This window comes from Euleptes europaea, chromosome 7 (genome assembly GCF_029931775.1).
Source record: "Euleptes europaea isolate rEulEur1 chromosome 7, rEulEur1.hap1, whole genome shotgun sequence".
Lineage (NCBI taxonomy): Eukaryota > Metazoa > Chordata > Lepidosauria > Squamata > Sphaerodactylidae > Euleptes > Euleptes europaea.
The window spans coordinates 16,104,006-16,119,487 of record NC_079318.1 but is presented as its reverse complement, the minus strand read 5'-3'; the positions used below and the strand labels follow the sequence as shown (position 1 = coordinate 16,119,487).

At 41.7% G+C, this 15,482-nt stretch overlaps 1 protein-coding gene across 1 annotated transcript in view; it reads right to left on the bottom strand.

Moving 5' to 3' along the window:
- The window catches only part of FNDC1 (fibronectin type III domain containing 1), a 119,569-nt gene that overhangs the window by 8,657 nt on the left and 95,430 nt on the right, over nt 1–15,482 (bottom strand). The window contains exons 14-15 of the mRNA XM_056853304.1: nt 7,236–7,315; nt 2,968–2,997 (exon numbers count right to left, since the gene is read on the bottom strand). Of these exons, the coding sequence (XP_056709282.1) occupies nt 2,968–2,997; nt 7,236–7,315 (110 nt within the window). The remainder of the gene's footprint in view (nt 1–2,967; nt 2,998–7,235; nt 7,316–15,482) is intronic.

Here is a 15,482-nt window from a genome sequence, read left to right as displayed (position 1 = left end):
CTACTGAAAATGAGTATGATACAAATGATTTGAGCTTAATAGGACTTCTTCTGTGTATAAATGTGTCACGTGAACCATTTTTGCCAACATTTCAGCCAGAATATTCTATATACAAATAAAACAATGAAGTGTTCATGGAAAGAAAAGTACACAATATATTTGAATCACTGCACACAACATTCTCTTGCTATTCATCAGCACAGCAGTCCCCTGAAGAAATCTCACTGAAATCTAGCACAGTTTGTAATAGTTGTGGCTGCAAAGCATGCCAAATGCTGTTTATTATATACCCAGGCCTTCTTTAGAGAATTATTTGGCATTTGAAAAGTTTTTAATATTAAATCTGAAAACACTGGGCAATTTTTAACATTCTAAAATCATAATCTTAAACAATAATATAATATTGTATCCTATATTCTAATAGCGAAATCTGCCAAATCTCTGATTACTTAAATTCAGTGACTGGACCTGTAACGGGCAAGAGAGGCCTCATTCAAATATAATTTGGAGAGTCCACTCTCCAAAGCGGTCATTTTCCCTAGGAGGACAGATCTCTGTTGTCTGGAGCTCAGTTGTAATTCTGGAAGATCTCCAGGTCCCACCTGGAGATTGGTTACCCTAGGCTTGGAAGCAATCTCTGGAAGACTTGATACCACCCAACTTGCATGACTCAACTAGGCCTGGCGGCTTGCTATTGTTCAACAGCACCCACTCTATAAAAGCCAGGGTGGTGTAGCAGTTAGAGCTTCAGAGTAGGGTCTGGGAGACCCAGGTTTGCACCCCCATCATTCTGAGGAATCTCACTGGGTGATTTTGGACCAGTCCCATACTTTCAGGCTACCCTACCTCACAGGGTTGTTGTGTGGATAAAAAGGATGAGAGGAGAATAATGTGAGGTACTTTGGTCCCCACTGTGGAGAAAGGTGGGGTATAGAGGAAGCAAATAAATAATAAATATAACTGAAGATGGGAGACAGATAAAAGGTAGGTTGGAGGATGGCTGAGAAGAAGAGAATGAGGCAAGAAAAGGGAAGAGGATATGGGGGTTATAAGGAAAGAGGAAATCGTGCGGGGAGAAGGAAAGAGGGGAAAGTGAGGTGCCACCACAAGTCTTGAGGGTTCGCTATCGTGTAAGTAGGCCTGGCCCAATGGCCGGCATTGCAAAACTTGTCCAGTTTTCCTGCATAGAGGCTACCATTTGCGGGGGGTGGGGGTGGGGGGAAGCTTAAGACAGAGGGGCAGATAAAGGTAGGTTGGCTGTTGGGTGGGAAGGAGAGAGGGTTATCATCTCCAGGTTAGGAAATTCCTGGAGATCTGGGAGCTGGAGCCTGGGAAGGATGAGGTTTGAGGAGGGGAGGGAACTCAATATATTGCCATAGACTCCACCCTCCAAAGCAGCCATTTCCTCCATGGGATCTAGAGTTGCCAACCTCCAGTTGGGGCCTAGAAATCACCTGGAATTTCAGATGATCTCCAGAAGACAGAGATCAGTTCCCCTAAGGAAAATTGCTGCTTTATAATAACAGCCTAAGAACTTTCCTACTCGTGATGTACTACTTTGCTTCACATTTTCATTTGGAAAAACCTATCCTGCTTATCGTCATAGTAGATATCAGGTAGATTAATGTTTTCAAAAGAGTGGTTTTTAAAATTCCCTTCTCTCAGGGAATCCGGGGTACACAGCCAAATATCCCCACCAGGAGCTGACTCCCCATTTGTCCCTCTGACTCCTGAGCCAAGGCTGCTGTGCATGTCAGCTATGCCAATACCAGCAGGTTGCAATATACTCTTGGCCATGTTGTAAGCACATAGTGAGTTCAGAGAAGGTTGGAAAACCTGACTCTACATTACAGGCAAAAATGGACCCACTAGCCCATTTAGGGGAGGAAAAGCTACTTTCAACGGGAATGATGGGGAGAGGAGAAGTGTAATCCTTTCCCTACTGGACACGTCCCCATTCCTAATTAATTTCTAAGGAGTTTTTATTTTGTGGGAATGTTTTCTTGACATCCAAAGACCCACAAAGGAAAAACCACTGTAAGCAGGAAAACAGCAGGTAGGGAAAGGGTTAATCGAATCTAATGGCTCTCTCTCCCCCCCCCCTCCCCAGAAGAAGCTTTTCCTTTTCTAAACAGGCTACTGATAATATCTGGTTTTGGTCCTGACAAACTGGCTTTGCATATAGGGTTGCCAGCTCCAGGTTGGGAAATACCTGGAGATTGGGGGGGGGGGAGCCTGAGGAGGGCAGGGTTTGGGGAGGATCTTCAATGCCATAGAGTCCAATTGCCAAAGTGGCCATTTTCTCCAGCTGAACTGATCTCTATCGGCTGGAGATCAGTTGTAATAGTGGGAGAGCTCCAGCTAGTACCTGGAGGTTGGCAACCCAATGTGCACACCTGTCACAGCAACAGGGCCCCAGGAGTGGAAGGAATCAGCAACAGGGGCCCTTTGCTTGCCTGCTGACTATCCTGCCCCCCCCCACACATTGCCCACTTCCTCCCCACCACCTCACTTAGCCACTGGGTGGGTGGGGTTTGCCACTGTCACCAACCTAGATTTGCAGGGTTGGCATTACTGAATGGCAGGCCCAGTTTACCTCTCCCTTCACCCTTTGTTTCCCTTGGCAGGGACCCTTTTTATTGTAAGGGGAAGTAGCCAGGCTGAGCCCCCAAGCCTGAGACATACAGACCACCCCCTGTAAGATTTGAAAAACTTTTATTAACAAGTTACATTTCAAATAGAGAATGCCAAAAAGTACCCCCCAAAAAAGCAAGGGCTGAGGTTATCAAGCAAAGACAAATAAAAAGAAGTTTTATAACACATATGAACTCAACTGTCCTCAGCTAAAACAAGCTGGCCTGGCCCCCATGCCTCCCCAGCACAAGGGCACACCTCCCAATAGCAGCAGCCACCCCGCTTACCAGTCCTCTGGACAAAATAATGTTTGAAAACAGCAGTGAAACTTACCTGGTGGTCTGACAATAAGCAGGGGATTGTCTAAAAGAAGGGAAGAAGAAAGCAGTTGAATTGTTTATTCTGAGGGTTTATATCCCGTGTAACCAAAATGATCTTCATTTCACACATGATTAGGTTGTTTGTTACGGTATTTTTTTAAATTCCAAGTAAAATATACCAGACAAAATTCTGCTATCTTACAGAAAAGTACCTAATATTATACTTTTTTTAAAAAAGGTATTAAGTGCCTAACAAACATGTTTGACTTTTATTTCTGGGAGTGAAGCTTACGTCCACAGTTATGATAAGGGTTCCTCCCCCAACACGGCCACAAGTTTCTTAAATAATTCAGTGGATCCATAAAAAAAGTGAAAAGAACCAGTGGCTTTCCCTGCAGTTAAGCTGATTGAACAGAAGGTGCACAAAAGTCTATTAATCAATAGCTTGAGATCATATAAAACAGTGAGCCAGTCTGCAGTTTGAACGGGGAAAGACTATGGTCTAGCCCTGTGTTGGCGAACCTATGGCACGCGTGTCGCAGCCGGCATGCTGAGCCCTCTCTGTGGGCACGCGTGGACCCGTCGCGTCTGCCTAGGGCTGTGCTGTGTTGCCGTGGTGAGGGCGCTAAGGGCGGTGCTCCTTCTCCCCAAGCCCATGCTCCCCAATCCTGCGCTGGCGCCCTCCCTCTCCTTGCACCCGGGGCAAGCCCCTCCCTCTCTCTCAGCTGAGCTGCAGCTCAGCTGTTTGTCGGGGTGCCCTGCCCGTCTTCAGTTTGGACCGGGAGGCTGTGGCCGAGCACCTTGCCACGCCCCCCCTCTAAGCTGAGCTGTGGGGCAGCTCAGCTGTTTGTTAGGGGCCCTGCCTGTCTTCAGTTTGTCCGGGGCCCCGCCCGTCTAAAAAAGGATTTAGAAAATTCTACATTTGCAGACAATCCTACAAGCCATCAGGAAATCTACAAGGAATTTTCTAGCATTGTAGCAGCTGCAAAGGTGAATTTTAGTAACAGATTTTTACAGTTCCGTAAGATGGAGACAACCCTGTGTTTTCTTACTTCTCCAGATAAAGCCAAATTTGAAGAACTTGATCTTTCCTGCCTACACTGGTTAGATTTAGAAAATCTGGAAATGGAGCTAATAGAATTTCAAGAAAGCTCTATCTGGAAAAATAAATTCTATGACCTGCGTGAAACACTTGAGAAGATAGAAGGGATGCCAAAGGACAGCACAGTTAATTCTGAAAATGAAATCCTTAAAGTGTGGAATTCTCTGCCAAATAATTTTGTCAATGAAAGCACTTGGGATTGCTTTCCTTACTTTGTTTGGATCATCTTATGCTTGTGAGCAGCTGTTTTCAGCTTTGAATTATATAAAATCTGACACCAGAAACAAGCTAACAGATGACCTGAGTGCTGCATGTGTTGCTCTCAAACTTACAAAGTATGAGCCAAGGGTAGACAAATTATCAGCATGCACACAACAGCAAAAATCACATTAATTGTTCAAAAACTTTGACGATGTCCTCAAAGATGTCACAAAAATGGTGAATTACATCATGGCTCGTGCTCTGAATTGTCGACAGTTTCAAGCACTTCTTGAGGAGGTTCAGGCACAGTATAATTGTTTACTTATGTACAATAATGTCTGGTGGCTGAGCAGAGGACGAGTCCTGGAGAGATGCATGCCAAATGCAAACTTTTACCTTTCAATAAAATGTTGTTTGTATCATTGAAAGCTCTGTTGTTGTGTTTTTCTTTTAACGCAAAATATGTGAATGTATGAGTTGTTTTTTCTAAACTAAAACCTCAGTATTCAGGTTAAATTGCCGTATTGGCACTTGGCGATAAATAAGTGGGTTTTGGGTTGCAGTTTGGGCACTCAGTCTCTAAAAGGTTCGCCATCACTGGTCTAGCCCAACCCCAAGTATAGCAGGAAGCATGCCAGCTATTTTAAATGGAAATGTTAACAAGCAGTAGCCCAGCACAGAGATGATAAGCAAGTCGTACAGGGAAATTATAGTCAGAAATAGCCCTGTGCATGCAAAACAGCAAGACAGGAAGCAAGTTGAATGAGGAACGGTGACAAATAGCCAGACTGCCTGCATAACTGCAAACCAATCGGATGTCTGATGATTTATGCTACTGAATATTAGCCAGGAGCCAAAATAAAAAAAATTCAGAAAATCCTGTCGTACTTTTAAGGACATCTGACCAGAATATGGTATGTAGCCAAGATATTTATGGAAATTATTTGGGATGGTTTTATATGTCCTTATGGAGTTTTTTAAAAGAATTTTCCCCCCTCCATAACACATTTATACATTACAAAGGGGTTATGTACTTGAGTTTGAAACTTTTGATTTCTAAAACATAATGTTGAGGGACAAACGTGTGCATGAATTCTAAGGCAAGAAATCTAGAATCAAAGTATAACCTGGGGTGGGGCGAGGATTTTTAAAAGGCTACAGCAGGAGAAGCAAGTAAGCATCCCGAGTTAGTTTAGGGAAGAACTTATTTTGTTATTTAAAAGCGACAAAGGAAAATGCAAAAATAGGAAGGAAAAATAAGACTTTAACAAGCCATGCTTAAAAAAAAAATGTTTCCAGCCGTTAAACTCCAAAAGAAGTGTCAGTATTATGAAATGAAAACAAGGTTCAATAGAGAAGGGGGGGGGATTGAAATGGAAAACTGTTTCCCAAGTATCTGTTCACAATCAGTAGACTAATTTTCAAATGCTTTGCCAATCTAGCAAAAACGCATGCAATGTCCTTTTTTCCATTTCTGAACTTAACCTTCTATTCGCTCATTACCGAGACAGCAAGGACCACTTTGAAAGCAATTTAGCAACAATAGTTAAAACTTGGCTTTCTGTTTCAGAATCTGCAGGAGCTACATTACCCGCTGACTCCTGTTTTCGACTGAAGAAGATGAGAACCCTGGGAGGTCATCCTGTTTTTGCTAGGTGAGGGTTTAACCCACTGATTAAGCAATAAAATACCAACAGTTATTGCTTCTAACATTGCCTCCTGGGGGCTCCAATTATTTTTCCAAACATGTGTTGTTAAAACATTTGTCTGGATGTTACCTGAGAACCTGAGAATAGCTGTCATCTGGTTCAGGTACCTGCCTTTCTGCCCTGCCAGAAAATATAATTTGGGACCTGCCAAGTTAGATGGTTTCTGGAATTACTTTGTTCCTGAATTCTGCACCATCACCCATTTAGCACTTTTGTTTTCAGTTGAACCTGGTTCTGTTCTAACTCCTGCCCCGATCTTCTAGCCTTTAACATCAGGCTGGTTAAGAACATCTGGCAACTTTCACATGACCATCTCCAAGAGTACTCAGGGTCATTGTAGGTCTCGCACAAAGAAATGCTCAGGAAGATGCACCTCTTGTACAAAAACAGCACCTTCACATGTGAGCTGCACAAGTAACTGCTATACAATTGGCATGATTGCAAAAATGGGAGTAGGGGCTCCACAATTATATGGGTCTCAGCACTGTAGGTCCTGTTCCCACACGGAGGCACTAGTTCATAGAGGGTGTTTCCTGGTTGAGAGCCCAGCATGCTCTCAGAGCCAGCCTCATTGGAGTCACCAGATTTATGAACTTGGCCATATTCCACTAGCTTTGATTCTTTGGCAGAAATCCCAAACCAATGTACACCTTTACCTCTACTAATTTTGCTGCAAAACTCAGTTTACTGACCCTGAAATAAAATTTTGTCTGTAATATATCCCTCCAGTCATTCCACCGTGTGTCTTATTTTGGTCTTAGACTACATTAATAAAGCTGCAGCCCTCCTCCCTTCCATTATTTTGAGACTTGTATTAACCTGCTCCTTAAGTATTTCCCACTCTTGAAAGCCTCCTTCTTCTCTCCTTTGTTTCCTCAGTCATTAGATGAACTCTAGTTTTTTACCATACAATTCTATAAAGTATGTATTTTTAAGAATAAATTTCTACATTTTAACTGTAGCAACCTACCCTGTGGCTCCAGGCGACAAATCTAATACTAGAAAAATCACTGAAAGATTACAATAGCCCTGATTCCAGACAAATACAGAATTTATAGATTTAGACCCAGTGAACTCCATGTAGGCTTGTAAGAAAGAGCTCAGCTAGGGTATGGCCAACTGGATGGCATCGAATCATGGCATGTGGTAAGGATCCTGAAATAATTGGAGCAGAAAATGTACAACTGTTATTTCCCACTTGCTTCAAGTTTGACTTCTAATATTAAGGATCCAATTTCAAGTGTAAAATACAATTTTATGCCATCATACCAGATTCTGTGACATAGGAGACTGATGAGCTTATTGGTCCATAGCCATGAGGATTCTTCGCTTGGACTTTAAAGTAATACCTATAGCAAAGAAAAGGAGACAAAAATCAAACATCCATGAAAATTGCACTAAATCCATGTCATCAAGCTTAATTATTAAAGGCAGAATTCAGGGAATACACGCTGCATTATTGGTGCTCTCGGATTAGGATTTCATCACTAAGTTTTGCTTGGCACTAAAGTCCTGCAATAGCTGACAAAGTCTGGGGAACGTCAGCTTACAGAGATGGAAGCAGCATGGCAGAAGGAACAGATGCACGAACGGAAGAAGAGAAGCAGGTGACTTTTGGGGGAATGTGAATATGGAGAGATACAATGTTAAAAACTGTTTTGTATTATTACTCTGAAAGATGCCCTTCTCCCCTCTTCACATCATTGGCAGCTGTGATGTTGCAGAATTTTCATGCATACTAACTTCCACCAGGGACAGAAGTTCATTAGCACTAAAGACTCTTTCATACATTCTTAGTTAAATTTACAATTGTTTAGGAGACCATGTGCAGTTCTTTTCTTGTGCTATGAGAGTCTTCCCATCCAACAGGGAGAGCTGTGTCAAAGACCTCCCGTTTGTTCAATAAGCAACTGATTATGCAGCTCCAGGCCACGGATCGTGAGTACTGAGAGAGGAGACTGAGTAGCAGCCAAGAAAACACTCTGTAGTACACTCAACAAAGAGTAACAAAGCCTGTGTGTTCTCTTGAATAATTAGAGTGCTATGAAAACAGCTTTCTGAAGACATGTGCTCAAGCAGCAGGAATCTCAAGTAAAACAAACAGATCACTGCAACAATTCGATATTCTAGTGTGTGAGAGGTGATATGTTTTCAACAGTTGGATGTTTTCCAGTACACAAGAGGGAAATTATGAGATTGCATTAAGTCTGTATGGAAAAGACAAAAAAAGAAAGCATTGCAATACTTCTTGCTAATGAGAAGGGAATATCCATAATCCATAGGGATGCCAGGTCCCTCTTTGCCACTGGCGGGAGGTTTTTGAGGCAGAGCCTGAGGAGGGCGGGGTTTGGGGAGGGGAGGGACTTCAATGCCATAGAGTCCAATCGCCAAAGCAGTTATTTTCTCCAGGTGAACTGATCTCTATCGGCTGGAGATCCGTTGTAACAGCAGGAGATCTCCCACTAGTACCTGGAGATTGGCAACCCTAACAATTCAGCAGCATTTGGATATAATATCAATCATCAGCATTCAAGGAAGAGTACTCTCAATTCCTAGTAGTACAAAAGCATTTTGAGCCTAGGACAAATGTCATATATGAATTCGCCTCTTTAAAAATGCAGGTAGGATCAGCTGTGGATTAGCTACTTCCTCTCCACATCCTAGCTATGTTGCAAGTAGGCTAATTGAAAGTTCCCACCATTGAAGCTATGGGGGATATTTTTGCGAAGCTCCTGTGGGGGCATTTTTGGAGGTAGGGTTCCTAAATTTTCAGGGTAGCTTGAAGGGACTCTCCTTGCACAAACACCAAAGTTTGGTGAATATTGGGTCAGGGGGTCTGGTTTTATGGGGGCATCTCTTGCTCCATAGAAAAGCATAGGCGTCTAGGCAAGGATCAGAGAATCTGATCAGCTTCTGTATGGGAAGGGACCCCTTCCAGACCCCTTAACGTCAGATCCCCTGATCCAAAGTTCACCAAACTTGGGGGTTGTTGCAAGGAGAGTCCCTTGCAGCTGCACTGCAAATTTGGGGCCTTTATTTGCAAAAATCCCCCCCAGAAGGCACAAAAAGCCATGAAAAGTCCCCATAGGCTTTTATAGGTCGAATTTTTGGGGGGAAACCCGAAAAAAGGCTGAATTACCTTATTTACGAGTATGGAAATTCAGCTTATTTCAGGTTTCCTGAAAAAAAATTAGGCCCAATAAACCCAAACCCAAAATGTACCGAATTTTTTTTTGTTGCACAGCCCTAGCAGCCACATACCAAACATGTTGGATTAATTCAGCCTAGATATCCTAATCTGGAGAACAGGGTTCAATTCCCCACTCCTCCACATGAAGCCTGCTGGGTGACGTTGGGCCAGTCACAGTTCTCTCAGAACTCTCTCAGCCCACTTGGAGGCAGGCAATGGTAAACCACCTCTGAATGTCTCTTGCTTTGAAACCCCTACAGGGTCACCAAAAATGAGCTGTGACTTGATGGCAAAAACAACAACAAAGGTATCCTAAATGGGATGCAGAACCCTTCTAACACTTGCCTTTTGTTATATAATTTTACAAGCCACTTCACATGCAGAATAGGAAGTCTCGGCAGACCACACAAGCACACAGCCGCCAAAGAATAGCATAAGAGAAGATTATGATAAACAAAATACAACTGCATTTAGCAACACTACTAACTGCAGACATCTAACATCTCTGGCACAGTATGAAGACCCTATGCTGAATTGATTTATTTTATTTTAAAAAAAAATTATCCTCATGAGGGCCACCAAAATGGCTAACAAATTATTATTAATAATTATTTTATTTTATTAAATTTATATCCCACCCTCCCCAGCAAAGCAGGGCTCAGGGTGGTCTACAACATATTTAAAAACATCCTTTTATAATGAAAACATTCCTAAATAAAAATTTGCCTCGTAAAAATGCATTTTGGTGCACCTTGTGGGATAAACTACAGCAGAGATAACTAGCTAGCACCCCCAACAATGATGGCCCACAGAAGGGGGAAAGGGGTGGGTGGGAGACCAGCGATTGATGGAACCTCAACCATAAGCTAACCTCAACCATAACCTTGGCGGAATAGCTCAGTCTTGCAGGCCCTCAACCATAAGCTTGGTGGAATAGCTCAGTCTTGAAGGCCCTGCAGAATTCCCTAAGGTCCTGCAGGGCCCTGGTCTCATTAGAAAGGCTGTTCCACCAGGCAGGGGCCATGGCAGAAAAGGCCCTGGCCCTGGTTGGGGCCAGCCAGACACTCTTTGGGCCAGGGACCACTAAGAGATTATTGTTTGCAGAACTAAATGTTCTCTGGGGTACATACCATAATTAAAATATAAATTTAAAAATTTAAAAATCACCTTTTAAAACCATTAAAACTAATCCCTCCCCACAAATTATTAAATCCATTAAAAAGAGCTCTAAAATAACAAAAACAACAATTAAAACATTGTCCCTTAGGCTCCTCATTTTATCATCACCTCCTAATTACTACATCACCAGTTTAAATTCCAACAGTTCAAAGTGCAAATTGTTTTTGACAAATTGCACAGTTCTTATGGTTACATTGTTTAATTACGCATTCTTCAACAAACATGGCATGAAACTACTATGTTAGACAGTCCTCTTAGCTATGGGGGAACCTCAGCAAAGATTTTGCCCAACTTGTACAATATGGAATGGGATATGCAGCTCCAGATCATGTCAGTGAAGCGAGAGTTGGAGTGACAATAGCAGCCCAAAGACTGTGCACTGTAGCATACTCAATACAGTCATTGTGTTTTCCTGAATAATCAGGGTTGTATTTGAACACCTTGCTAAATTCCGCGCTTTTTGTGGTGTACACATTCTCTCAAGAGAAAAGCTAACAATATTCACAGAAACTACTTGAAGACTTTGTGTTGCTTCTCATCAAAGGCAAGTCTTACTCAAAAAATGGTACTCCCTAAAACCACACAACTAACTGGCTCAGACACAAAATTTACCATCCAAACTTGGATTATCTCTTTCAAACTCTAACTAGGTTAAGACTATGTTGCACAGAAAATCTAATAACATTACTTTTCCAGGCCGTTTCCTATCCCATACATGTAAATGCAGCCATTTCAGGAACTGTCTCCCTGGAGTTCAAGCTTTCCATGAGAAAGGCAGCCTCAGAAACTGACGAAGAATGCAGAATGGGTCCTCTGTCCTTAGCTATGATGAATGGTTGTTGAGGATGGCCAAGCAACAAAAGCGTGAAGCTATCACATATATATTTCAATAACCCAGAGAGCTGTCTGAGAGAACGTTCAGATAATCAGTTCATACATGCAGAACGGACCCATCACTCATGGGCAATGGTTCCTCAGGAGGGAGGAGGCTCTCGAGGAATTAAAAGAAAAGGAATGGGACATGAATTCAATCAAAATCAGTGACTTAGCCTTGAGTGGTAGGAATGACTGGCTATAGACTTGTGACAGGCCATAAATATTTCCACAATATTTTAAATGGATATGGTGGGCAAAATGCCTTGTAGGACCAGACGGTGAACCTATGAGAAAGCTTTTTGGCAGCTCAAAGCTGCCCAATTTTCATGCATGACAACACAAAATTAAGTGGTGCAATTATACAAAACACTTTGGTTTGTCTAATTTTTTTTTAAGAGCTCAAGTGACTTGCACGCTAGAAGTATCCAAGGCTGCCAGAAGCACGGCCCTGGGCTCTTGACTTCCAAGTCTCATGACTTCCAAGTCTCATTACTCAAAATTACACTTCAAAACAGGAGCCTGAACTGCCAATAAACATTTTTCAGAAATGGCAAACCAACAGCCATCTCATGCTGCTCCATAAGTACCCATCCAGGCACTTTTTTACATTGCTGCTTTTAATTCAGTGCTTGTGGTTAAAACTTAATGTTACAAGAGACACAACATGGCTGCTGTATGTCTCTTTCCTTCTCTTCCTCTTAATATCTAGTTTAACACTATGTGCAGTGTAAGATCATTGCACTATACGGTATATCAGATCACCTTGCTTCACAATATTGACAAAAGAGTAAAAGAAAAATGTGTATATTCAATACCATGAAGTCCATTTTACCATGTCTGCTGCAGGTGCCTATGCTGAAAATCTCACCATCGGAACAAGGCTACATGACAACCATATGTTATGGTCTTCAAACATGATAGTGCATGCACACTTTCACCTTACACCGAGGCAGAAATAATACCATGTATAACCCTAACAGCCTATAGACATTTTCACAAATGTCTTCTTCTTAATCTATTCAGTCCACTATTTAATTTAAATTTTAGGCATTCGTATGTTGCTAATGTATTTGGTTTCTGATCTGCTACTGTAATTGGTTATGACTTGAACAATTAAATTACTCAACACTGCAGTTTTCCCATACCAGAAATTCATGAAACGCATAAAGAAACACAAAACTTCACTATTAAGTTAAAGGACGGACAAGCTGCTACCTGTTAGAAGGAGCATTTCACAAACATACGCATAAAGCCACTTCTTAGCAATCGGTTCATTTCTAAGAAATCATTTTTCGCTGAGATATATTTGTGGAGGAAATAATCAGCTCCATAATAATGAACGAAATGAATCAAACGTATTAGGATTAAGTGCCTTGTAATGTCTTCAAAAATAAATTAACGGAAAGAGTGGAGAGCACAATTATATTAATATATGACTCCCCTCCCAAAATGGGGGATGCTCTGTGATTATTTTGGAGGAAAAGTTGAACAACTGAAATTAAATCCAGCAAAGTTACTGTTTCACCAGAAATGAAGAAAAGGAATAAAATGAACATGAACACATGAAGGTACCCTATACTGAATCAGACCATGCATCCCTCAAGGTCACTATGGTCTACTCAGACTGGCAGTGGCTCTCAGGGTGTCAGGTAGATAGGGGTATGCAACTTTTTCCTGATATTTTTCAGGTTCAAGTTTAATAAATCCAGAAAATTTCGGGGGGGGGGGGAAGGAAAAGCCAAATACAATGGATTCAGAAATTTCCCGGAAAATCAAAATTTTTCAGGTTTATAAAACCCGAACCCCAAAAATACAGGCTCAGAAATGAATGCTGAGCTCCCTGGAGGTTCAGTTCTGTGCTGCTGGTGGGTTTAGATGAGCGCTGCTTGCCGGATCCCACCTCCTGAAGGATTCAGGAGCCGGCAAGCAGTGCTGATCCTATCCCCATGGGTTCAGATGAACGCTGCATGCCGGTTCCCGGCTCCTGGAGGAGTGTGATCCGGCAAGCAGCACTGATCACCCACAGCGCTCTGCTTTGAAGAACTGTTCTTGCTGCTATGTTATTGGTGTTAGTATGGATATATACTGGGGGGGGGGGGGGTTACTGTTAAAATTGTATGTAAAATGTGAATTGTTTTAAATTGCTTTTGAAGTGTTTTTGAAGCTGCTCTGAGCCTGGCTTTGTCCAGGAAATGGCAACCTATAAATCTAATCAATCAGTCAATCCTACACATACACAGTTGTAGGCATTATTCATAACTCCTTGAACAAAGGTTAAATCTATTGGCTTCTTGAGCATACGGAATACATGAAGCAGACTCAAGGTCAGTATTGTCTACTCTGACTGGGAGCAGCTCTCTGGGTTCTCAGGCAGAAGTTTTCTACATCATCTACTACCTGATCCTTTAACTGGAGATACCAGGGATTGAACCTGGGACCTTCTACATGCAAAGCAGATTACCACTGAGCCACAGGTCCTCTGGAACAGAGTTTGCTGCTGTGATCCCACACAAAAACCAAATACATTTATTATATTCCAAATACCCCCCCCCAAATGTCTTTGGTATATAATAGTTACTACAGAACGCTGCACTAGTAAAACTTTGTCTGTGGTATTACGTTCATTTCTGGATACCGCATTTTAAGAATCTTGTTCACAAGCTGGAAGAGATTTTTTAAGAAAATCTTCAAGGATAATAAAATGTTTAAAAGAGAAATCATCACAGAAGTACCAATAATATTATATTTTGTGGATGCCACAAAGGTTTTTGACAGAACCAAATAGGACTTTTATATGAAGAGTTAAGGAATTTTCATCAAGGAGTGAAATATATGATATGGATATGTATGTTTTATAGTACGCCAGTACAAGACTTACTGTAGCAAGAATTAGAATAGTTGGAAGTTCTTGTTAAGAACTTCCTTTTGTACCATTTTTATCTAATCTATGCATAGAGGTCTTGGCAATAAGAGTCAGAATGGAAACAAGAAGGAATGAAAGTGCAGAAGAAATAACAAAACTGTATAGTAAGCAGAGCATTTTATTATAAAATATTACATTTATTTTGCATAAATAGCTGAAGTAATGACCATTATTTAAAAACGACATATCCGAAGGACAATTAAAATAATTAAATAAATAAAGAATTTATGATGAACATGTTGTGGCATGTCCACACCACTAATGGTTTAACAGTTATACGCTCTTTCAATGGAACACTGAGAAAAATACTGCTTAATATGACTTAGTAAGAGCCCCATGGCACAGAGTGCTAAGCTGCAGTACTGCAGTCCAAGCTCTGCTCACGACCTGAGTTCGATCCCAACGGAAGTTGGTTTCAGGTAGCCAGCTCAAGGTTGACTCAGCCTTCCATCCTTCTGAGGTCAGTAAAATGAGTACCCAGCTTGCTGGGGGTAAAGGGAAGATGACTGGGGAAGGCACTGGCAAACCACCCCGTAAACAAAGTCTGCCTAGTAAACGTTGGGATGTGACGTCACCCCATGGGTCAGGAATGACCCGGTGCTTGCACAGGGGGACCTTTACCTTTTTTAATATGACTCAGACTTCTCCAACATTAGAAGTTTACAAGAGAAGGTTAAACAGACAGATGACCATCATGGATGCTTAAGCCTAAGGGTAGAAAGTTGGACTGATTAAACAAAATTATGTACCCAAAATATTTTACCAAATCCTTAGAATCCAGCCAAATAAACAAGACATTTTCATGAAATCATTATCCAAACATCATGGTAATAATGATGAAGAATGAAGATAGGAGAGCTAGGGGAAAGTTGCCATCCTTCCCTGCTTGTAAAGCTTCCAGGAGGCACCTGGCCAGCCATTGTTAAGAGTCAGAATTGCAGACAAGATGGACCCTTGGTCTGATCAAGCAGAGCTCTTCTTAAAACATTCCTCCTTGAAATTAATGCTTAACTAAAAATACTCAGAAAAATGGCACATGCTGGAACTCTTCAAGCCTTCACTCAAGATTTTATGAGGATCCTGATATTGCAACAGTAATCCACTGGCAGAAGGTACTTTGGAAGTAAGTTCTCAGCAAAAGCATAATTAAACTTTATAAGGGAAACATGCCGTTTCAAATCACATTTTTCCTTCCACGTTCTGAGGGAAAGGAGGGTGCTTGCAAGATGTCATTGCCAGGATTGTAGGTAGTATTTAGGCAGAGTCCAGGACAGGGAAACAGGAACTAGCATTGAGGTGTGGTCTAATAGTTAAAAGCCAGAAAATTAGGTGCACAGGCTTACACTGA